The 26,595-nt window shown below is 30.2% G+C and overlaps 1 protein-coding gene across 1 annotated transcript in view; it reads left to right on the top strand.

The window, feature by feature from the left end:
• mop (myopic) overlaps positions 1-26,595 on the top strand; it is an 86,986-nt gene that overhangs the window by 9,304 nt on the left and 51,087 nt on the right. Inside the window, 8 exon segments of the mRNA XM_067272724.1 lie at positions 4,519-4,593; positions 11,119-11,246; positions 14,263-14,389; positions 14,789-14,920; positions 21,219-21,401; positions 21,482-21,640; positions 24,246-24,307; positions 24,391-24,585. Of these exon segments, the coding sequence (XP_067128825.1) occupies positions 4,519-4,593; positions 11,119-11,246; positions 14,263-14,389; positions 14,789-14,920; positions 21,219-21,401; positions 21,482-21,640; positions 24,246-24,307; positions 24,391-24,585 (1,061 nt within the window).

Below are 26,595 nucleotides of genomic sequence, written 5' to 3' on the forward strand. Positions count from 1 at the left end.
ATTCCACAATAACCCAACAGGTTATTTCAGGAGGAACAGCAGCAATTTCTTTGTGAATAACATCCTTTAAAGCAGGGATGGGCAACCCTTTTCTATGTAAGGGCCGCATTTCAAAACTTTTGAACTAACTCAGAGCCACATACAAGAGAAAAGAGAAAAAAAACTGTCAGTAAATCACAATTATTCAATAATATAATTATATATTTAGCATAGGTATACTTAATTTAGCTTCTGGAACTGATATAAACATAATATATCAGAAAATTCAGTTCAAAGCCTGTTTTAAATTATGCGGGGATAGGGGACCGCATTAAAAAAACGCATAATAAAAAAATCTCACGAAACTTCACGAATGGCTGTAAATAATAGTTTTCGCAACACAATTAAAAAATATTTTTTTTTATGCGGTCCAACAGGGACCGCATAAAAAAAAGTTCTCACGTAGAAATATAACTCAAAACCGTACGAAATAGAATTTATTGACAAACAGATGTCAGCACTTGACTGCATCGTCTGGTCTATCGTCTGTTTTAACATATTTTTGTCCAGGTGGTGTTTTGTTGACTTAAAAAGTAAATTATGTTCATTTTTTGCATATTCATGCAATAATAATTACTATAATAAGTGCATTTATGCTATAATAAGTTTATTAGCTATAATAAGTCAACGTAAGACATGACGAATCGCACGAGACTAGTCGCCAACTATACCGCACAAATTAAAAATTCGCATTAAAAAAATCGCACAAATAAACATCGCACATAAAAAGAGCGCATAAAAACAGGTTTGACTGTATTTGGTTAAATATTAGTCACTGCTAGCTTTAAATTAGTTTTGATATGTCTGTTAGCCGGTTTTTTGTTTTAATTTTTACTTAAATTCATTGTGGAAAACCTGTTCACATACATAAGTTGTAGAAAATAACATTTGAATTTTTGCGTACATTACTTCCTTAAGCTGGGAAATTGATATATTTATTCATATTTTATGCAGGCCTTGCCCCATCTGGGCCTTAAAGCATCAAGGGTTTTTGGTTGATTAGTGTAAACTCTGGATTTCAGATAACCCAGAGAAAAAGTCATAGATAGTAAGATTTGGTAAATACATAGGCCATCCAATATTTCCATATCTAGAGATTACAGTAGAGCATCAATTATCCAAATATTGATCAACCGAAACATCAATTAACCAAAAGCTTTCCAGTCGGGCAAATTTAAATTTCCACTAGTGCTGCAGCACTGGCAATCTTTGGCTATGTCTTGGGCTACTCCAATATTATTTTTGTTGGTGTGCGTATTTTAGCTGGCAGCACTGGCACGACCATGAGAGGCTAGTTAAGGACATGCCAGGATTTGATACAAATTTCAACATGGGATAGGTTAATATATTTTTTCGTACATAATCAGTTATCTGAAAAATCGATTTTCCAAACAACCCCAGTCTCCAATTGATTTGAATAATCAATTCTCTACTGTATTTCTCTTAAAACCTGTTGTGATCTCCAAGCTATGAGCCATAGTTTATATCTTATTGAAACCATGCATCAATTAAATCAAGTTATTTGAGCTGTAGCATCAGAAAGTTTTCCAATAGATCTATGTAATGGTCAGCAGTCACTGTTACCCATATGCCTTCCCCTTTGAAGAAGTAAGATCCCACAATACCAAAATGGGCAATGGTGCACACCACTCAGTAAGATATTCAGTACACAGAAGTCTTTCACATAATATTTGGGGATTATTTTTCCCCAATAATGGAAATTCTGCTTGTTTATAGATCAACTCAAATGAAAATGAGTCTCATTGCTACATATGAATACAGCATCTCTTAAAATACATTGGAGAATGTTCTCATATAACTGCAGTTTTCCCAGTCTAAAGAACTGAGTTCTTGTACTGTCATCTTTTTGTAGGGATGAAATTGCAATTCCTTTTGTAAGATTCTTCTTAAACTAGTATCATAAATTTATAAAGTAGAAATATTCTTGCACTTGGAACATCTTGAAGATCACAAAAAATCCCTAACAACTTAAATATTCTTAGATGGTGTTTAGATGGTTTCTCTTTAGAGCTGAACCTGTTGTCCTGGAATTATCAACCAAAAGCAGAATGGCTTTCTGGTCTGGGATATTTTTATTATGACCAATGGTAAAATTATTTTGAAAGGCTCTTTGTATAATGATCACAGAGTTGTTTTTGATAAATGCTTCAACAGTGAATGCATGATGCTCAACTGACAAGTCATGTGGACTACTAAAAATGGTACAGGATGTGCTACCAAGAGATCTAACAGCACCACCTAATTGTCTCCACAGTTGGTACAATGGCCTCCCCAAATGTAGCTGGTTTTTTGGCACACCCTATATAACTTATCAGTTACAAACATTTAAACCAAAAATATGTCATGGGTTTAAAAATATAAAATTACAGATATTGACTACCAATAATATTGATAAATGAAATTTATTATTACTCAGCCAAAATACTTGTAAAGCCATTATTGTTGATTTCTAATTTTAATCAAATTATAAGGATAACTCAGTAACCAGAAATGTAATATACTTTTTTACAAACCTTCAATATGAGAAGTTAAAAAAAAAAAATGTGATTATAAAAAATTATAGAAACAAGATTAAGAGCTATGTTTGAGAATTAAGAATTCATTTTGATGAGTTTACTTATTAAAAAGACAGTATTTGTATTAGGGATATTTTCATTTTAAGACTATTTTTTAAATTGTGAATAAATGGAATGAAGTTAGTCTGTAATGAATTTTTTTTCATGTGAATATATCTTTAAATGCAGTCCAGTTTAGGGGAGGTCTGTATGAAAACTCAAGCAACCAAAAAATGGCAAGATATGTTGTGCTTATTTCTTTTAAACTGTAAATGATAATGTAATTATTTAAATTTTGTTGGCTAGAGAGAGGGTTTATGTCTGAATCTAAAATAGTGGGTATTGAAGGTGTGCAGCAGTGAGGAGATGGGGTAGCACTTGCACGTGAACACTGAAAATAACAATGGTGTATGGGATTTGGGCAGTGTAACTTTGGTTGTAAAGAGATAGGACATTGAAACTATTGTTGATTTGTAGGGAACAGAATCTACATATTATTTAGCAATAATAACTGATAAAATAAAATTTGTAAAGTTATAAACCAAAAACTGTGCTCAGTTGAAAATTTTCATAATGTTGAAGAAATCGTAAAGAGAATGTGAACTGTAAGAAATGTATATCATTGAAAACAAAATTCAAAAGAAATCAGAAAATCCCAAATTGATTAATGTCAAATGATGCAGTTTGTATAGATAGCATAAAGAGACTGAGCACATCAATGCCAGTGCGAGTACTTTGAGTGTACCTGAATTTATGGATATTGACATAGAATATGATAACTTTGAAACATTAAACAATTTAATGTGAAGAAATAACAGTATTATAGTTATGGTTTGTTATGAAGAGTTTGTAAACATTGGCAGTGGGCTGGTGTCCATTACAAATTAGTATTTGTCAAGAATGAGTTTAGTAATGTTTGTAGTTGATTATGGTTTATTAGGAAAATTGTACTAATATGATTTCAGATATTGATGTACCCAATATTCTTATCCAATGCTTTCAATGTCAATGTTATTCAAAAGAAATCACTTACAGACAATATGCAGCATGAGTTTAACTTGAAGTACATTTCTACATTGCCCACTTGAAAGTAATAGATTACATCCATGTTGCAATTTATTTATGTCAAAGAGAATCACAATACTCATTGAATGACTGGCACTCACTCACTCACTCACTGACATGAAATACTTGTTTAGAAATCAATTTTTTTCTAAAACAGAGTAGTACAATGAAATTTGTGTTTTGGCTTTAAAAATGTACGTTCAAAGATATTTCTACATTATTTATTTTATTTTCTGCATTTACTGAAAGATGTTACTAGATTGTGTAAAGCATACACTTTTAAACAATTAATTTTTTTTATTGCTTTTTGTGAACTTTGTAAATTTTTTTACTGGTTATTAAGATATTTAGATATAACTGAAAGAATAACTCTGACTTTCTATGTTAACTTGTTTGATGTGGAGTGCTGTTGATGTCTACCTTAAAGATATTTAAATTTGTTTTCTATAAGCTATTTTATTTAAATTAAATTTTAATCTAGTTCATTAAAAAATTTGCTTATAGTATTTGAAGTATTATTGTCTGAAAATTAATAAAAGGTTTTTTATAACAAGTTGAGGTTTTGATTAATATAATGAAAAAAGTACTTTACAAAATATAACTCCCTGTTAGTTATATTCTGTAAAATACATATGTTTATATATTTGTATTCTTAGTGTTGTTTTCTTTTAAGTAATACCTGTACTAACATAGAAATGTATATTACAATACATATATATATATTATATATATTATATATATTATCCTCATTTCATAGCTGTACCTTTCCTTAGAAATACATTCTTAGTAATTAAAGTTTGATATTATTTAAATATTCAAGCAAACTTTTTGCTTTTAGTACATTCACACTCATTATCACGAAGATCCTGAAAGTTACAATAAAGAAATTAAAGATTTGGAAGCATTGAGGCAGGTAAGCTAAACAAAACTTTTTACTTACAATTTTTGAACTACTGAAAAATAATTTTAATTTTTTGATTATGATATTTTATAAATACAGTTGATTCTGTTTAATTGGTACACATTGGGACCTGACTAATTTTCCTTGATTAAGCAGCTGTTCCAGTAAAGCGAAATTTAAGGAAGTAAAGAAAACACCATTAATTTGAAAAATATAATTAGTATTCAGTGTGCACACTTACATGTACTATATATTTGTAAATAACTTCAAGTTCAAAGATAACATATTAAAATATAATCATTAAACAAATAACAAACAATTATTTTTGCATAAATTTATTGAGCATATCTTGACACATTTTCTTTATATTCTGCACGTGGACAAAATCAGTGAAGGCATCCAATACAGAAATGGGACATCCTTAATTTCCATCTTGCAGAAAATATTGTCTTAGTGCAGGAATAAATTTTTTGGTTTCTAAGTCACTAAGTCTTGATCAGGAGTATCATTTCCATCACTATCCATATCTTCTTCAGTTTTTGGGTGTTTTTCTAAAACAATTTGTTCAATAATTGCATCTACACAATCCTTATTTTTGTTGTAACATAAAAGGTTGTTATTAATGTATAAAATTCTTTGTGATTTCTAACATTATGTAGTTTATTTGATTTCAAATTATTTCACTATCGTCAGTTATATCTTGCATTTCCTGTTCTGAAGTCTTAAAATCATAATGGAGAATGAACAATTATTTATTGTGACATCGTGACAATGCCAGGCTGCAATTTTTAATCGTATTTTTAATTTATAATATATGCTCAAATTAGTACTATATTGTCTTGCTCCTGTATCATACTTTTCTGTTAGCAATGGAGTTGTGCCAGTCATCTATCTAACTCTTTTCATAGGAAAATTTTTGAATTGAAATAATGTGACTTTTGCTTTGCATAGGAAGTTCATATATAGTTAATCAGGGCCTACTGCCCCTGAGCTTTCTATATCTGGTCTTGAATTTTTTTTATCTAACACTGTTTTCAAGATTAAAGAAAGATGAACAGACGGCCAACATTGGGAATTTATAGGTCTACAATATTTTCATATTGTGCTACAGTATATTTTTCTTCAACTATGAGCAGCATATTGTATTGCTTGTAAAATTGTAACCTTGGAATTAATCTTGTCTGTTTTTGTAGATAAGATATTTTCTCCAATTGGTTTGGTTTGGTTATTACAATGTAACGTGTGTGCAGTCTAAGTCTACTGAGAGATACCTCTCAAGAGAACTTTCTATGGGAAACCGGCCCTTATTTAGGTGTTGCAAATGTGAAGACAACCCAGAAAGCTCCATATGGCCAACCTGTTGGTGAAGCACAAACCCACAACTAACTACAAGTGTTCAATGGTTTTATCCCTTTGTACTTGGCCACTGGTAAGCATTTTCTTCAATTGCATCAAGGATGCGTTATATCAGCCTTCTATGACACAGTGTTTTCAGATTTTTTATGATTCCTATATCTAATGGTTATATCAAGAGCACGATATTAGCCAGAAGAAACTTAAGATGAATGTCTTTCAAACACTACCTGAGGATGAACAGCAAAGTTATCCAAAAGCAGCAGAACTGTTCTTGACTTTTTCTGCAGTTCTACATCTCAGTTCTTATGCCATTTCAGAAAAATATTAGAAATCATACATGCATTCTTGTCGACATAACAAAGGTCGTAGAATCAACTGTTTACCAGTTGATTCTACGACCTTTAAAACACCAAATACTGTCCTGATAAAGCAGCTTCATATCCTAAGTAAGCAAGGTAAATTTGCCTTATAGTATCTCTTTTGTTTCCATCATGCTGAGCATGCTTTCCGATGACTAATAACTTCTGTTTATGAGCAGCACAATATGGTAATGTTTCTTTTTTTTAACATGACAATACTTCATGTTTATAACAGAACTGTCTGGGACAGCATGGTAAAACAACCCTGTTTCATCTGCTCTGTAGACATGATCAGGACTCATGAATTTCTGCAGCAATTCAAGCAACTTCCAATCTTTGATTTTCAATCTTTGGCACTCATAGTATCATCACTGGTTTTCACCATGTGCTCTCTTAAATTTTATTTCATGTCTAATTTTCCATCACAATAACCAACTATCTGTAGCTTTTAAATTCTAGTGACCTATTGTTGTAGCTAATTCTTCTGATTTGGTTTTTAACATTGTTCCATTAATGTGTACTCCTCTTTGCTGCATATACTGTCCTAATAAAGCAGCTTGATGTCCCAAGTAAGCAAGGTAAATTTGCCTTATAGTATCTCTTTTGTTTCCATCATTCAATATATGTCTTAAATAAATGGCAGTCCCAATTAACCAGAATGTACTGTTCCATTATGAAAATCTTAAAGGTTAGTTGTACTAATTTATAATTATATTGTAGAAAATTACTGTTACAAATTGCCTGTTTTCATATTTTGTGTTTTCTTCCATAACTGGTCAATTTCTGTACGTAAATTATTCATTTTTATTAATTTTTGTATCATTGTAAATATTTGCTGAAACTTTGTTTAAATACATATTTTTATTTACATATAATTTTTAATCCCATTTTAAAAAGTATCAGTCTGAGATTGATAGACATTTCTTAATATTTAATATTTTAAATGCATTAGGTAATGTTGACCATTATAATTATTCCTGTGAAAAAATAATACAAATGAAACCCCATTAAAACATAATAATCCAGGGGTGGGCAAGCAAGAGTTCAGTGAGAGCCGAAATGTAGGTTTTGCAAATTGAATGGGAGCCGCAGTTCTGTACTGTCGTGACAGATAGTATGGTAAGGCGCGCGATTTTATTATATAATATAAAACAAATATTGAATTTTTGAAATAAACATATTTTCACAAAATTATAAAAATAAAATTATAATAATAATAAATTTACAAACAATGAAAAACTCTTTTACAGACAAATTAATAACAAAGCAAACACTGATACACAGCACAGTGGCACACCAACAGAAGAAGAACTCACAACATATTGGTCTTCTCTTTGGTCCAGTGCTGTCACGCATAATGCTGATGCAGGCTGGATCGAGGAGGAGAACAGAAACTTGCACAACATACCAACTATGCCCTGTGTTGAAATAAACATACATGATTTCCAATACACTGTTAACAGAACACACAACTGGAAGACACCTGGTGTAGACAACATTCACAATTTCTGGTACAAAAAGTTTACATCACTGCACCAGGAACTAGTTAAACATCTAACACACATCATCATCAATCCACAAGACATGCCAAATTTTCTTACCCAGGGCATCACCTACATGAAACCTAAAAAACAACAATACCACAGACCCCACACAATACAGACCAATTACATGTCTTCCAACACTCTACAAATTATTGACATCCTGTATTGCAAACAAAATATACAAACATGTTGAAGAACACGACATTCTAACAGAACAACAAAAAGGTTGTCGTAGAAACCACAGGGGATGCAAAGAACAGTTACTCATAGATTCAGTCATTCTATGGCAAGCACACAAACAACACAGAAACATACACATGGCATATATAGACTACAGAAAAGCATTCGACAGTGTTCCACACAGTTGGCTGCTACATATTCTACACATGTACAAAATACATCCATCACTCATTGCATTCTTTCAAAACACTATGCAGCACTGGAGAACAACACTACATCTGAGGGTTAGTAACACTTCCATACAAACAAACCAAATTTTTATTAGGCGAGGAATTTTTCAAGGAGATTCCTTGAGTCCTCTCTGGTTCTGCTTAGCCCTGAACCCATTATCCAACATGTTAAACAACACGCAATATGGTTACAATATCAGACACGAAAAAACAACACAGTTTACACTGTCACATCTCATGTACATGGATGACATAAAACTTTATGCATCCACACAAAAACAACTTCATCAACTCCTACAAATCACACATTCATACACCAAGGACATACAAATGGAATTTGGCCTAGATAAATGCAAAACAGTTCACATAGAAAAGGAATCCTGAAGAAAGAAGATTTTGCACTTGGAAATGGAGACATTATTGAATCCATGGAAGAGGGCGAGTTCTACAAGTATTTAGGATTCCAACAGGCCAAACTAACAGAACATACACAAATAAAGCAAAGATTAAGTTAAAGAATACCAAAGTAGGTTAAATGCTATTCTCAGAACACAGTTAAATGCAAAACACACAGTTAAAGCAATAAACACATATGTCATCCCAGTACTCACATATTCTTTTGGAGTTATACATTGGACTCACACAGATCTTGAGCAACTCCAAAGGAAAACAAGAACAATACTTACTAAGCATAAACAACATCATCCTAAATCCGCCACAGAAAGATTAACCCTTCCACGTAAAGATGGCGGACGTGGCCTGATTGACATAGTTAACCTTCACTACAAACAAATACAGTCACTTGCGAGAGTTTTTCTACAAAAAACAAGAAACATCAACAATTACATAAAGCAGTAACTCTAGCAGACTCGAATAACACACCATTAAACTTACACTCACATCATATGGACACAACACAACATATAAAAAGCATAGACACCATTAAGCAATCGTGGGCTCGAAAGGCACTCCATGGCAAACATCCTTATGATCTGGCCCAGGATTTTGTTGACAAAACTGCGTCAAACAGCTGGTTAGCTCGGGGATGCCTCTTTGGGGAGACGGAAGGATTCATGATTGCCATACAGGATCAGGTCATAAATACTAAAAACTACAGAAAACACATACTCAAAGATGCAACACTCACAAATGACACATGCAGAAAATGTCACATCATGCCAGAAACTATACAACACATCACCTCTGGTTGCAAGCTCTTGGCACAGACAGATTATTTACACAGACATAATCAAGTAGCAAATATAATACACCAAGAGCTTGCAAAGAAACACAAATTAGTAGACATCCACGAACCATACTACAAATACATTCCACAGACAGTATTGGAAAACAACACGCACAAAATGTACTACGACAGAGCCATAATCACAGATAAAACAATTTACCACAACAGACCAGACATCACACTCATTGACAAACACAATAAAATCACATACATTATAGACATATCCATTCCAAACACTCACAATGTACAAAACGCATGCACTGAAAAAATTTAGCAAGTACACAGAACTCGCCCAGGAAATAAGGCATCTGTGGAGGATGGATAGGGTGCTTATTGTACCTGTTGTTCTCTCCTCTACAGGTGTCATACCACACACACTACACAAAAGCCTGGGCACATTAGAATTGAATAGAAACACATACATCACACTACAGAAGGCCACTATATTGAATACATGTCATATTGTGAGAAAATTCCTGAATACAGACACACACAACTGATACACTTCTTTAATTTCTGTTTTGGTTACTATGCCTTGACTTTGGTCCGGCATAGTACACAGCCACCGGTGTTAACCGAGTATATCTCACTTAACCCAACATAATAATAAAGAAATTAACACTTTCAGCAAGAGCTGCGTGTAACTCAGAAAGAGCCGCATTTGCCCATGTCTGTAATAATCGAACAACAAACAATGTTTGCACCTAAAAGTAATAATTTTATTCTTAAACACAAATTGATCAGTTGACTCTTAATGCTTTAAATTGTTATTTTTTAAATTTTTCCATGATTGAATGATTAAAGAATAGTGTTCAAAAGTGATTTAGTGTCACAAAGGAAAAAAAAATTCAAAGAACACGTGACTTCTTTTGGGAGTAAATATGACAGGTAACGGGAAAACTGCCATTGTTAATAATTGAAAAATATAAACAAACATCTCTAAGCCTGATGAGTATAATGAATTACCAGGGCATCAGAAATGCCAGGTGGCAAATTGGGTTTTTTCCACTTCATAATTAACCATGTATTAATTATAACTACTCCAGGATCTCACATATGTATGTATATATATTATATAATAGAATATAATGTATTTAATGGCTACATTATTTATATTGTGATATTTATGATAGTAATTACCATAATATAATATTTTGTTAGCTTGAAAATATTTTTCTGTTCCTTCCACTTTGAATTATCAACAGTCTGATATTAAAACACTGTACTGTATATCAATAACAAAAGAGTAACTTATTGTAATAGTACCAATATTAGTAATATGTAAGTACTAATTAAACTAAACTATTTTATCAAACTTTTACTTAACTAAAAATTAATGATTAAATACTGAATGAGCAAACACTATGATTTTCAAGTTTCTACAAAATCATATTATTTGAAGATTTTTATAATCTGAAAATCACACATTTTAAATAATATTTAATTAGAATAAGTGCTTTTTGACATAAGATATAAAAGACATATAAAATATATTTGACATTTAAAATATATCTAATATCTGAAATATTTGTCATAAAATTAATGTTGTTAGTGATTGTTCATGGATTATATTTAATTTTTAAATAATATATTTCTTACTCAAATAATTATTATGTTTCTAGTCTGCTTGTAAAGTCCCTCATGATTTCACTGGATGCAGCATATTAAAACGTTATTATTGTCAACTTGATTTTCTTCAAAACAGATTTGTTTTACCTGAAGAAAGACCTGGATGTGTAGCTTTTACATGGTATGATGTTTTTTATTTATAACTTTTGTAATAATTATTGTAAATCATTAAAATTAAAAAAATCTTTCAAATCTTCTAAGATATCTAAAATATTGTTGTATATATAATTTTAACATTAGAAAACATTCAATTAAAATAAAAAACAGAAGAATTTGTTTAATATTAATAGCTTTAAAAAAAACTGTTTTGTCTAAGTTTAATTATTCTAAATAAAAAATACATTGCTTTTAAAGAAAATAATAAAATGTTTTCATTTTTCTTAGTGTATTTTTCCATATATTATGTAATATATATTTGAATTTTATTTTGAAAAATGTATTTAGAAAATTGATTTAACTATTACATATAAGTAAACTCTGTTATATACATTTTCTGTAATCAATAACTATATCTTGCACTTATATGTTATCAGTTAAAAATAAATTGCTAATGTAAAAGCCGTTGTCTGTTTGTATGAATTCCTTATAACTCCTGCAATTTTTTGTCCAATTCAGATGAAATTTTGGTTATATTTGTTTTATGTTCTGACAAAAAGTATAGGCTACTTATTTTGCAAAAATATTAGCTATAGAATAGATGTTTTATCAATTTCAGATCAGTGATCGCACTTACATTGCAGTGACATTCATGCTTGACGAGGAAATTTCCCTTAATTTGCATTTTTAAATATTTTGGCAAATGGCATATTTTAAACATTAAATTTAAACTTTAAAAAATGATAGCCACAACATTCACTTCTGTAACAAATTTTTAAAAAATCTTTTCATAGTGACCACATGACATTCTATCCAATAATAAATAACAATCTAATGAGCCCATTATTTAGAAAGTGTTATTGCTCATCTAACTAACGTACTGTACATACAATTTATCTTTGTTTTATCAATGTGAAATTAAAAAGACTTGCTATTTTGTCAGGGGAAAAATGCCTAGGGGAAAGCATAAGAGTAAAATTGGTCAAATAAGTTCTAGATCTAAAAGAATAAGAACAACTGAGACCCGTAAAGGCTGTGAAGTTTGACTTGAGCAATATCTAGTAAGAATGGTTTTGTCAAGGGCTGCAGAAGCAGCATCACATCAAGTTCAATTTGAAGCTCTTCTCAATTCTTCAATCTCTACTTTCTCATATAAAATATTTTGTCATTCTCGAAGGGAGAATTTCTAGTATAATGTTTGTCTAATATACAGTTTTTTAAATATGCTTGCTTTATTTACACGAAATGTGACTTTTTCTCTTAATAATTTAAGAGTTCAATTTGTGAAACATTCAATTTTAGAAAATAAAATGGATATGGAATGGATTTACATTAAATTAATATTTCATTATTTTGAACCTTGGCATATTGCCTTTATGTTGCATTGTCTTATACCATCACACTAAACATTTTTAAAGCTATTTATGCATTTTCTTCTGATCTTCAAGCATTCAAAAATCTGAAAATTCTACTTCTTGGAGTAACAGTTCTAAATTTTGAAAAATTTGATTATTAAAAATTTGATTATTAAATAGTTTATTTATATATAACAGTTTTAACTCTCATGAGGTTATATTTTGGTGAAAATAATTGCACAGCTTTATTTTACTAGTATGTTTTTTCTACTGGCCATCTTCTCTTATACAAATAATGGAAATGATTTTTCTAGCCTTAACAAATTTGCTCTATAAATTTTATCTGCTACAATTTTTTTAAGAATTGGGACTTAGTCTTCCTCCTTGTGGTAATTTTGACAGTAATGTGATTGTTTCAATAATGTTTCATTGTTTCTATTAACTTCTTGTTATTAGCTGTTTTATAACAATGTATGATATCATTACATATAACCTCAAACAGATCTACTCAATGATAACTAACATTTATGCTTATTATAAGCACAAAGGTAAGCAGTGTTAAGGATTGATGTACATTTAGTCCATTTATTTAATACCATATGATGAAAATTTGATAAAATGAAACTAAATTCAACTCTGTATTCACTGACTTAAAGGTTAACTGTTGTTTAAGTTACAAAAGATTGGATGGAAAGAGAATTTTGAAATATCCCCAATCTTTCTTAAAAGAATATGAGAAAAGATTCTATAGTTAGAAAAATATAAAAATTGAGAAAACAAAATATCACTGAATGAAAAACAAAAATTCTTTGAATATACAATTCCTATTTGTCACTTCAATATTTTGTGTAAATACTGAAATTATAATCTTATATTTTATTACAAATATACAAATGTAATTATTTTAAAAGTTTAATAATTAATATTAATAACAATGTCACTATGCAAATCAAAAACAAGCAGGACTCGTTAAAGTTACAAAAAAGTTTCTTATTGAAAAATAGTCAGAAGGATTAATTAACTCATGACAAATTATATCTTATTATTGAGTATAACCTTACAAGAGTTAAAAATAGTTAAAATTTCAAATTTATGAGGAAGCTTTAGAAAATATATATATATATATATTAAATGGAAAGAAAATTATTTTGCTGCTTCCAGAGATACTGATGCTAAGAATACAGAAGACCTCTGATGAGAAAATTAATTAATAAGAGACCAGCTGAAATTGTCTTGGATATTTGATCCTGAGCTTTCATGAAATAAAAATTTACATTAACACTTAAAATATATTTAAAAACTGTTTTGTAGAATGTATTGTTTGCACATGCTAATGTTTGGAAGTCTGAACAGATATTCATAGGTTCAAAAATGTTAATCTAAATATTATACAACTGACTTCTTCAAAATTAGTGTACTCATTCATTTATGACTAAATAATTAGTAAAGAAAAATAATAAACTTCAGTTAAATCTTAAGTATTAATAATTAAATTTATTAATGAATTTCTAGTTAAATAACTTCTGTGATACATATTGACCTGATTCTATTATGAATTAGCTCAATATGTATCACAAGAGTTACTTACATAATATATTATTGACTAAATATAACAGAATTTAATCCAACAAATATATTTTAACTTGTTACTAATTGGTTTGTTATTATTTATTATAACATTTACAGGAATGATATATATACAGGTACAACATTCAATATAGCTGACATTAAATATGAACAAGCATCAATTTTATATAATATTGGTGCTCTTCATTCAGAACTGGGAGCAAAAGATAATAGAATTACTGCTGAGGTATAAAAATTTATATGTATTATACTTTTAATTTTTCAGAAGCATTATTTTATAGTTTGTTTTATTAGATAGTTTCACACACAATTTATTTTATTACATGTGCAATGTAATTTTGAAAAAATTCATTAAACTAGATATAAAAATAAAATTGCAATGTTATTTTAGATGGAAACTAATCTAATATCTAGGACTGTAGCTTCATAATTTTCTTATCATATTTTAAAAATTTTAATATGCATAAATGAAATTCAATCATTTATATTTGAAATTTAAAAAATAAATCATTTGATCAAAATTTTTAAATTACGAATATTCTTGAATGTAAATATTTCATTATTTTTGATACAATTTATTCTTTAGTATAGATTTTTGTTTTATATAAATATTTTATTTTTCTAGGGAATGAAGATAGCTTGTACACATTTTCAGTGTGCTGCTTGGGCATTTCAGCATATAAGAGAAAATTATGCTATGCCTAAAGGATGTGACATGTCACATGATCTTCTTACATTTTACATTAATGTAATGTTAGTAAGTATCATCTTAGCTAATCATTCTGTTTTTAAAAGATCATTACTAACAATTTTTTAATTTTATATATTTATTCCAGAATAAAAATATTCTGGAATAAAAATCTAAAATTAAAATCTGTAAAAATAACCTAAAATAATTTTCGTTTCTATTTTAAGATTTGTTTTTATTTTTAAGATGAGTTTGTTGTTCACTTTAGGAAAACATTTTTTACACAGATTTCTCATACTGCTTCGTCTATGCTTTATATTAGTAATACAGTGATTATTATACTAGTAATTAATGTTTGCTTAATTAGTAAATTAAATCATTCATTTAAATGTTACATGTAAATATCATTAATCTCATATATAATTAGTATTTTTGCTTCAACAAATTTTAGTCTGATTTCTTATAATTCAAATGTTTCAAAGTTATATATAAAAATAAATTATAAACATTAATTTGTTTATATATACAGGGTAGTCAACTAAAGAGTAGAATTAGACAACTTCAAGTATAAATTTACATATTTTAATTATTTACATCTTTTGGTCTTTGGATGAATCTCGCACATTAAGATCACTTTTGTATAAAAGATGAAGGACAAGTCTCACTCATTCACAATATTTTATCTGTTATTCTATGGAACTAGATGGCTTAGACTAATCTATAGCTGATGTAGGAAGAACATTTAATGTAGAAACTTCTGCTGCTAACCCCCATATTCACCAACATGAGTTAGAGTTAGGGTTGACTCTCGAGTTAACCCTAACTAACTCATGTTGGTGAATATGGGGGTTAAGTGGTGTGCATTGTATAATATTGGAATGTTTTGTAAAAATGACTGCAGACAGAAATTTATCAGTTGATAAAGCTTTACATTTTATAAATGATAATCCCAAGTCAAAAATACATAGAAATGCTAAAATAAGTACTAATTAAAGTTTTTGAAGCTTTTTTTTTTTTATCTTAGTTGGTATGATTGATACATGTTAGATTTTTTCAAATTTAATAGAAGGATATTTCATTATAATTTTTAAAACTTTCTTCTTAATGATTATTCTGTTAATATTTAATGTTAACAAAAATACAAAGTAATAAATCTAAAATATTATGGCCATAAATATTAATTCTCTTCTTTGAAAATAACCACAAATTCCCAGTCTCCATAGACATTCACGTGGTCTAACCTCCAGTCTGAAAAGTGTTAAAAATTATAGTTAAAGATTATTGTTTGGATTAATAAAATTTAGTCTGTATATAGTACTCTAGGTCAGTGTTCTGCAACCGTTTTCTACTTGCAGCACACCCATGACTCAATATGGACCACCAAAATGCTATTTCCCTCAAAATCGTATGATATGATACTATTAATAGAATTATGTAATGCCACTAACCTATTATTATTATTATTATTGTTATTAAACAGACATCAACACCTGTGAGACAAATTTATTTTACGTATAATTTCTTAGAATACATAAAAATGCATGGCTTGTAATAAAGAATAAACAAATATCATCTTATTTCATCAGTGCTACAGCAGAGAATGAAATACAAGCATAAGAAACACAACAACTGTGATAAAAATATATAAATAAAACTTGAAATTAACAGAATATGTAAAAGTTTACACCACACCTTTCACCATGTGACAGCACACCGGTTGCAGAACACTGCTTTAGGTGCTGCAACTCTGTTTCACATTATTTCATAAAACTCTCATGTATGTTGCAATTTATGCTAGTTTTTAAGGCTATATATATATTAAATAACTATAAATAATAATTAAAAAATTTAACAAGAAAGTATTGATAGTAGAAGAAAATAATAATGCTATTATCTAAAATAATGTGGAGCAAATTGATAAAATCAAATTTTAAATAAGCTTCATTGTTTAACTGGCATCATGACATTTATGAAATGTCAAGGGTCAAACTTAGATGATTTATACACAATAAAATATTTGGTTTTTTGAGATTTCAGATTTGCCTGATAATATTCACAACATCTTTTTTTGAATGTGCTATTTCATTTTTCCATAAGAAATTTGCTTCTCCTCAAACATTTCATGTTATTAAGTGAGTCAATCAGTTAATCACTGAGATCAATGTAACTTTATTATGTAGATGAATTAATATTATTTTAAATATTGTTTACACTAACAAAAGCCTAGTGAAAGAAATGTCATATAATCTAGAGATTTATTTTTCTATAGTTTTCTTTGATGATTAAAAAGAAAAGTTAAAAACTTTTTTTTTTCTATTTACAATTTTGAATAATTTCTAGCTAATTTGATGATAAAAATATTGAATCTTCTCAGTTAAAAATAAAGATAAGTTACTAACTGATATATTTCACAAATTAATTTCAAGTTGATTTTGAGAATTTCTTCATTGTTTAATGGAAGTAAGTTAAAAATATTTTTTTTTCATTAATATAGGAAATAAATGAGACACTAAGAAATAATCCTTATAAATTAAACTGTTTAATTATTTTTGAGCTAGATTTTAAGCTAATTTTTAACCAATTAAACTACAGAATTTGACCTAAAGATAGTGGTTATATAAATCTTACTGGAAACCAATTAACCAGAGCAAAATTTCTAAAGTGCAAATGTTTTCGATGCCCCTCCTGGGCTCTTCTTCAGGCATTCACTCAAAACTGTTGCAAGCTAGTTCTTAAACTTTTGAAGTTCTTTATAAGATGTTCAATTTCATCTTATAATGAAATTGAACAATCTTATAAAGAACTTCAAAAGTTTAAGAACTAGCTTGCAACAGTTTTGAGTGAATGCCTGAAGAAGAGCCCAGGAGGGGCATCGAAAATGTTTGCACTTTAGACATTTTGCTCCGATTAATTGGTTTCCAGTAAGAAGATTTATATTTCGACCTGGTGTATTAAGAAGTTTAATGATAGTGGTTATACTACTGACTTTTGTTCAGGCTAAGGATTAGAAATTAATTTTGGATTTGACTAAATAATTTAGAAACATTTGGAAGAAAAGATGAACTTGGAAAGGAGCTCATATCTAAAACTTCTGCCCAAGAGCTCCATCCAATCTTTGCTTCTAGACATGTATTAATTAGAACTATAATTAACCACATGGGTTAATTGCTATTGCATTAATTGAGGACAAATCAATTGCCACCTGTGATTCATAGTTGGTTGATTCACAAGTTTATGTCAGCATGGTATGTATGTAATCTGCAGGTAAGTAGGCAGTTTTGCCACTTACTTTCAGATCAAATTCTATAATTTAAGTAATTAAAAATTAGCCTTAAAATCTAACCTGAAAATAATCTGGCAGTTTAGATATGTGTGAGAACCGAGGGGGTTAAGTGGCGAGCTCACCCCACTTATCGGCTTTCGTGTCAAAGATTGTCCATTGGAGGGTAACTTAGTGTAGTGGGGAGGGTTGGTGAGGTCAGGATAAGGTGTTGAGTGTACTCAAAGATGACATGCATTGACTACAAGACAACATATTTAATAAACACATAGATTATTACAATTGTTCTAGAGTACAGAGCAAATAAAGAGACAATTAAAACGGTAAATACTTGTATCGGCACGACAATTCTAATTAGCGCGAGAGCATTTGTGTGTTAATGTTCAGTTCCGATGTCCCTCTGTCTAGGAGGTTCCCATTACCGTTGAAGTTAGTTAAGGTCTAAAGGAATCTGAGAGGAGAGAGAGTTCTAAGTACCCAAGTTAAATACCTTTTAGCCACGACGATCATGTCCGAGCAGTCCTCCGTCTAGGAGAGTGGAGCCAGGATCCAAATGGAGTTTTGGGGCTGGAGCTTCTAGCGGATGATCACCCTGAGGCACAGGTGTGATCCTGTTTTATATCTTTTTTGCGAGGGGACTCCTGGGGGGAATTCTGATGCAAGGTTACCTAAGTCCGATCTGTGTCTGGAGTTTGTTTATGCTAATTGTCAGAAATTGAACATTTTGTCAAATTTATTACTTTTGTCTATCCGGTGTTGTTACTCATTTTACCTCATAAAATTGATAACAGCTGTCAAATCCATGGAACAAATGGCTGAAGATGGCTAAGGTCAGGATATATAGTGCAACCTTAGTAATAATTGTTCAGTTGGTGTGTCATCTGATTGGTTTTATCAGAGACAAAATCGAGTGAAATAGAAAGTGCATGGGTTTGTTCAGTTCGGATTCCCCTTTTTGGTGACCTTCTCATTACCCTCTGTCAAGTAACAAATTCGGGCTCTTGTTAATTGGTTAGCGACATAGATCATAGGTGGAAAGGAACAAATGATACCCGGCTTCGAGGGGAGATTCTTCTCTGACGTTTGAGACGTACACTGGACGACAAAAAAAATAACGCACCACGAAGGACTTGTTGGATTTGAATAAAAATTAGTATGTTGCATCATTATAGCTAGATATGTAAATGATTAGCTTTCGGGATCAGGTTCTTGTGTTGTATCACCACCAGAGGGTAGAAAAGTGCTTCCTCTGTCTGGTATAAAGGTGCACACTGTGATGACTTGTGCATATGTCCTGCGCTTGTGTTGCTGGTTGTGACTTCGTTGAGTGATAGACATGCCTCTATGACACATTCGACGGCCTTACACTCAGTTAAGTGAGTTTGAGAGAGGTCACATCGTTGGATTGAGAGGAAGAGGATTGTCATACCGCCAGATTGGCTGCCATCTGAACAGTTCTGATGGAACTGTTAGGATGTGTTATGAGCAGTGGGTACGTAGGGGTACGCATGAATAGCAAACAGGCTCCAGACGCTATCGACAGACCACCAGGCGGGAGGATTGTCTCATTGTATGTCAAGCATGAACAGCGTCTACAGTTTCGTTGTCTACCATTCACACAGCAGTAGCACCTGCGTTACGGAACCATGTATCCAGTTGCACCATTTCCGGGTGCTTAGTAGAAGGCGGATTGGTCTCCCAATGCCCAGTATGTGTTCTACCATTAACAGCCACCAATCAATGCCTCCGTCTGCAGTGGTGTCTTGCATGACAATCATGGACAGCTACTGACCGGCAGCGTATTGTCTTCAGCGATGAATCCCGCTTTTGTTTGGGGGCTCACGATGGCCATGTGAGGGTATGGCGGCCTGCTGGTCAAGGCGTCAACCCAGCCCATACTGTGGAGCGGCACATGGGCCCAACCCCTGGTGTTATGGCGTAGGGAGCCGTAACATATGACAGTAGGACACCTCTAGTTGTCATGCGTACTACCCTCACAGCACAACGATATGTGCAATACATCCTCTGGCCACATGTGTTGCCCCTCATGGCAGGGCTTCCAACAGGCATATTCCAGCAGGATAATGCCCAGCCACACACCACAGCGGTTTCCCAAGCATGCCTACATAACATTGCCACACTTCCTTGGCCTGCACGGTCTCCAGATTTATCGTTAATCGAACATGTGTGGGACTATCTGGGACGCCAGCTGCGTCAGCCACGGGATCTGACACATCTTGAGTCTCAGTTGCATCACGCGTGGACAGATATGCCACAGAACATTATACACAACCTTTATGCCTCCATGTCAAGGCGTATCACAGCTTGTATCCGCGCTAGAGGCGGTTCAACGGGATATTAGTGCCTGCACTGTATTGAACATTACTGCACAATAAAGTATGTTTTTGCTTTATGGTTGCAATCATATACCTGTCTAGCTATGACGATGTCACATACCAATTTTTTTTCAAATCCAACAAGTCCTTTATGGTGCATTATTTTTTTTGTCGTCCAGTGTATTTGAAAGGGTAAAAGGTCACCTTTCGAAGTGTCGCAGAAATTGGAGGGGAAAAAGAAAAGGTCTCTTCTTGGCCTTTGGCTAATGTCTAGAAGGAAGAGTAGTTTGATATTCCATGAAAAAAAGGGGGGAATTGAAGAAAGAAGAGAAATAATAATTAAATACTATTAGAGCTTTAAAACTCCAAAAAGACTTAAAATCTCACATATGTATAGTTATATAAAATAAATGGGAAACTGAGAAGTGTCTGTTAAATTAGGTTTTGGTTATATTACTTATATATTTATGTATTAATTTAATTGTAATTTTATTCTATTTGAGAAATTAGTACTTTAATATATATATATTAAAATATATTAATTTTGAAACAACGTTCATAGATTAATAATGTGATATGCAATTAAAAGTGTTCTTAATATATCGTGAGATATTTTTATTATAAAAGTATAGAAAAATTGTTTAATTGTTTATTGCTAGTTTATAAGATAAAAATTTTAACATTAAAATAAAATGTTATAAGAAATTAATTATTAATATTTTAACTGGAAATGTAATATAATTTTAATTAGGCTCAAGCACAAGAATGTATTTTGGAAAAGTCTATGCTAGACAGCCGTAAATCTCCTATTATTGCAAAAGTTGCATTTCAAGTGGTAGAGTATTATCAAACAGCTCTTGCAACATTATTAAGTGGAAGTAGCAGTGTTGAAAGTGGATGCATTTTACATATTGTAGGATCAAAAATATTTAAAGTAAGTTTTATCTGATGATGATTTGTTTAAAAAAACTGCTTTTTGTTTATTCATTGAAGTAATCTAATTTATTGCTTTAGTCTTGGAAAAAATTTGTAGAATTCAAAATTTCTTATTATGGAAGTATTTCACATCTTTATATGGGAAATCAAGCAGAAGAACAACAAAAAATGGGAGACAGAGTTGCTTGGTACCAGTCTGCTTTTGATAAACTGGAAGAAGCTATAAAAATTTCAAAGGTGCAGTTTAATAAACTTTATTGAAAACTAATTTAATATAGATTTCAAATTTAATCTTATAATTAATTGTTTATTCGTTTTATACTATTATAGAACAGTACTCTTGCTGTCTTTAAAACTGTCTTTAAGTTGAACTACTTTATTTTTTTAAATTCAATATTATAAATTAAGACTATTCTCCTGAAAATACAATTTCAAGTATATAATAAATCACACAAAGATTGCTAAAAAAGAACAAAACTTTTATATATTTAAAATGTTTGTTTAATCATGAATAAAAGAGAGGAAGTTGTAAAGCAGAGATCTACTGTATATAAATTTTATATAGTTAAACTCCTATTCTCACTTACAATGTATTACTAATATGAATTATCTTAAAATAAATTTCAAATTTTTTAAAAATGACAAACAAAATAATGTGTCTGTCTTGCTGTATTCGAAATTATGTTTATTTTTATTCCCTTCTAACAAATCTTTTCTTTCAATGATATACAGGGTGCATAGGAAAGTCCCTTTAACTGGAAAATTCTTGCAAATGGAGAGAGCTACAGCTATGCAAGTGAAGTAATGGTATAGTAAAGCGACTATGCCTGACCTAATGCAAACGACAGCAGTGCCCCTAATGGCGAAATTTGGACGATAGGCAGTGCAAATCGAAAACAAAAACAGATAGAGCAAACTTCCCAATTAGAAAGTTTTAGAGCATGAATTAATAATTAATTAGTACAAAACAACATGTAGTTCACACGGATAAGATAAATTGTTGCCTGTATACCCAAAAGTGTCCGAAAGCGATGCACGCCATTTTGTGTGACATTTGAAAGGAATAGCCATAGATATGAAGAAATACGCACAATTTATTGCATAAAATACATACTTATGTCAATACAGTTTGATAACATCACACAAAAAACAATGGAAAGGCAAACTGTCACACAGTGATAACAAGTTTTTGAACATACTCGACATTAACTTGTTATCACTGTGTGACAGTTTGCCTTTCCATTGTTTTTTGTGTGATGTTACATACTTATGTCAATACAGTTTGATATTTTATGCAATAAATTGTGCATATTTCTTCATACCTATGGCTATTCCTTTCAAACATCACACAAAATGGCGTGCATCGCTTTCGGACATTTTTGGGTATACAGGTGACAATTTATCTTATCCATATGAACCACATGTTGTTTTGTACTAATTAATTCATGCTCTAAAACTTTCTAATTGGGAACTTTGCTCTATCTGTTTTCGTTTTCGATTTGCACTGCCTATCTTCCAAATTTCGCCACTAGGGGCACTGCTGTCGTTTGCATTAGGTCGGGCATAGTCGCTTTACTACGTTACCTCACTTGCATAGCTGTAGCTCTCTCCATTCGCAAGAATTTTCTGGTCAAAGGGACTTTCATATGCACCCTGTATATTGTATTCACTAATATGCAATTTGAAAATTTATGATTTGTTTTTTCCTTTAGTTAAGCTTGGATGTAATTATAGAAAGAAATTTATATTTAGTAATGTTACATGTCACTAAAATTAATGCTAACAAACCGTTTAATGCTAAAAACTTGTTATAAACAATAATCAAAAAATCATAAAAATACTATTAATTAAACACATGGTTCAGTTTACTACTAAAATCCAAAACTAAATATATTTCAAATTTATTTCTGGAACAATTCTCTAAACAATGTATATTATGTAATCATCAATTTTCTTTTGTATTACAGTCTCTTACAGTTGGCCATAAAAATATTTTAATCTCTCTTTATCCATATGGTCATTATTATCTGTTGCCTCTACAAACAGACAAAACCTGGTTGTCTAAGAAGAGTGAAATTGTTTATGACCAACTGTAAGATGTAATATCACAAAATAAAATAATGATTGCAAGATATGTGTTGTTTGTATTGTTCCAGAAATAAATATGAAGATGGATAACACAGTTTCAGTTATTCAAATAACTTAAGTGTTTTTTATTCAAAAAGTAATGTTTACTTAGCAAAGTTTTTCTGATTAATATTATGAAATGCATACAAAGTAAAAAATATATATAGCTTTCATTTATTTTTATTCTATTTTTTGAATCTGTTTTAAAATATGGAATGGATGCACTTTAATTAGCTTTGTCATCGAGGTGATTAAAACATAGAGAGTAAAATTAAGTTTGTTTAGTGAAATAATAATCATTTAGTTATACATAAGATTATTGTTAGATACATTTCAATGATATAACTCCCTTGATTATTTTACTGAATACAAAATATTTTTTATCTGTTAGCTAGCCGTGTAATAGAATTTTGAATTATCAGTGAAGATATACATTTTATTAATAAATTAATTTCAAATGGAAATATTTTAAAAGAATTTGATACTAAATATATTTGAAAAAAAAATTTAAACTTGACATTAAAACTATAACTTATATACAAAACACATATTTTAAGATATTTTATTTGTGTAATTTAGTATAGTTTTATTTAAGTGTAAAATTTATTTGATAAACAATATAATTATTATATTGTAAATTTTTTTAAAACTAATTGTATATAAAGTTATCATCATTTTCATTTATATAAAGAAAATAAATTATAATTTTTTTCAGACCATGGAGAGAGATGATTTAAATGAGGCCTTATCATTCACTATGGATGTAATTGGCAACAAGTATGTCAATAATTTTTAATTAAAACTTTTTATTTTAATTAACCTTTTTGTTTATTGTAATTAAACTTTTTATGTTTTTGTAGACAAAACATTGCCAAGAAAGAGAATGATTTTGTATACCATGAAAAAGTTCCTGCAATAGAATCTCTTCCAGAAGTTAAAGGAGCATCATTAGTTAAAGGAATTCCATTTAGTCCAACAGATCCTGATGTTTCTGGTCCAGATATTTTTGCTCGATTAGTTCCAATTGAAGCTCATGAAGCATCATCAATGTACAGGTAAAGGTTAAAGCAGATTTTTAGGGTATTTGACAAATTGAATAATTTTCTAACAATTAGAATTCTCACTTTGAATAAAAAATATATAAATTCTTTATAACTTCTTTCTTCCATGAAGGATATTTTGTTTACACAAAACTCCATTTGTGTGTGTAATTTTTAGAAATTTACTTATTTCTTGATTCTAGTGTGCCATTGAATTTAATGTACATTCAATCTTTGAAATATCAAAATCCAAAAAACAAAGTTTAGTTTGTGAATGTAATGCATGCCCTATATAAAAATTGTTGCTGCAAAAAGTTTACTGTTTGCTGTTTAGTGTTTAAACAGTAATAAGAGCATTTTTTTAATAATGTTTTATTTTAATGTTTTTAGTACTTCATGATGTCTACATTCTGAAATGTATTCACTTAGAACCCCATCATTAGGTACAGAGGATCTGAAAACCAATGCTAAATTGCAGTCAAAATTACTACAATTAATGGTTAACAGCAAGATTTCTTGTCAGTATCACAAGCATAAAATTTACTAAATACATAGTATCATACTAAAATATCTGTATACATGTTCTTCAGCATAGTGGATAACTCTACTTAAACATAGCTTTGTAGATTTATCTGTTGGACATTGTTCATTTAGCTTGCTGTAGTTCAAAAGGCTATTAAACTGTTTCAGAACCAAAATTAAAACTGAAGTAGTGGAAGGGACATGTACTTTTCCATGTCTATATCAATGTTGTAATATATTTGAATTGCCAAGCAGAGTGAACAACAAACGACGAGTGTTAAGTCAACATTGTGCCTGATTCTAATGTTCATCCCAGTTTTTGAGAACAGAAAAGTCCAGGAAAGGTATGCAATACAATTGAGAAAACATAGTATCTGTATCTATTTGGTTTTAGGATTAGATCAAACAAGAGTAAGTTTAGTCAGTCTCCTTGAAAAATTCCTTTCTTTACAGTGATTGTTTTAATAAATATTTTCAATTGATACTTAGTATTTTTTAAGAAATATGATTAGTGTTAGATACAATTATACAGTCATAAAATATAACAGCCAAATATGTAAAAGACTCTTAAATGCTTTTCTGTAATCTGTATGTGATGTGTAAGCTTCCATGTTGTTTGTGTACTGGTAAAATAACTGAATCTATAAATAATGGCAGACATTATTGTTGTTTTGTAAGATTGTTAGTTGTTCACTATATTAGTATATTTTGTTTTTGGTGCATATTGAAATTATTTTGTGTACTATTGGAAGAGATGTAATTAGTCAGTATTCTATAGGACAGTGCAAAAACTTAATGTATTTAAACAGTAATAAGAGCATTTTTAATAATGTTTTATTTTAATGTTTTTAGTACTTCATGATGTCTACATTCTGAAATGTAAGGATCTCAGTGGTTTTCAACTCTTTTGAGCTAGTTGTGTCCTCACATTTTTTGGTTTTGCATTAATGACATCCTTATATGTGTAAACAAAATGCAACATTTTAAAGATTTCAGTGTTTGTATAAAAAAATATTCACATGTTAATTTTTTTGTATTCTTTTTAATATTTTTAAGAGTTTTTTCTGAAATTTTGTAGCTTGTAGCCAGAAGTTTATGGCATACCTGTCATGAACTATTGGTGTAGGATTATTAGTTATTTTTTTTTTTAGATGTTATGTATGTGATTTTGGTATGTCATAGAGATTGTTGACTGTGTATGTAAAGTATTTGACTAGCATTAGTGACAACTTTTTATACCAAAAGTTCTAAATACTTTTTTACATCAGTAAGTTTATTCAATCATATTTAGATAGATGTTTCTCTTTACACAGGGATAGTATGTTTTGTTTGGTTTGTTCTTTCTCCAACCCGTGTTCTGTTATTATGATTAACAGTAATTAACTAAACGGAAGACTAATATTTTGTTTATAAACCATTATTTTGTGATTGATTTTTAGAGTGTATTTCTCTGTGTAACAGTTTTTCATTGCCTGTGAATAATTTTCATTAAAGATAACTTTC

The sequence above is a fragment of the Centruroides vittatus genome, unplaced genomic scaffold (genome assembly GCF_030686945.1).
Source record: "Centruroides vittatus isolate TY-2023 unplaced genomic scaffold, ASM3068694v2 contig_453, whole genome shotgun sequence".
Classification (NCBI taxonomy): Eukaryota; Metazoa; Arthropoda; class Arachnida; order Scorpiones; family Buthidae; genus Centruroides; species Centruroides vittatus.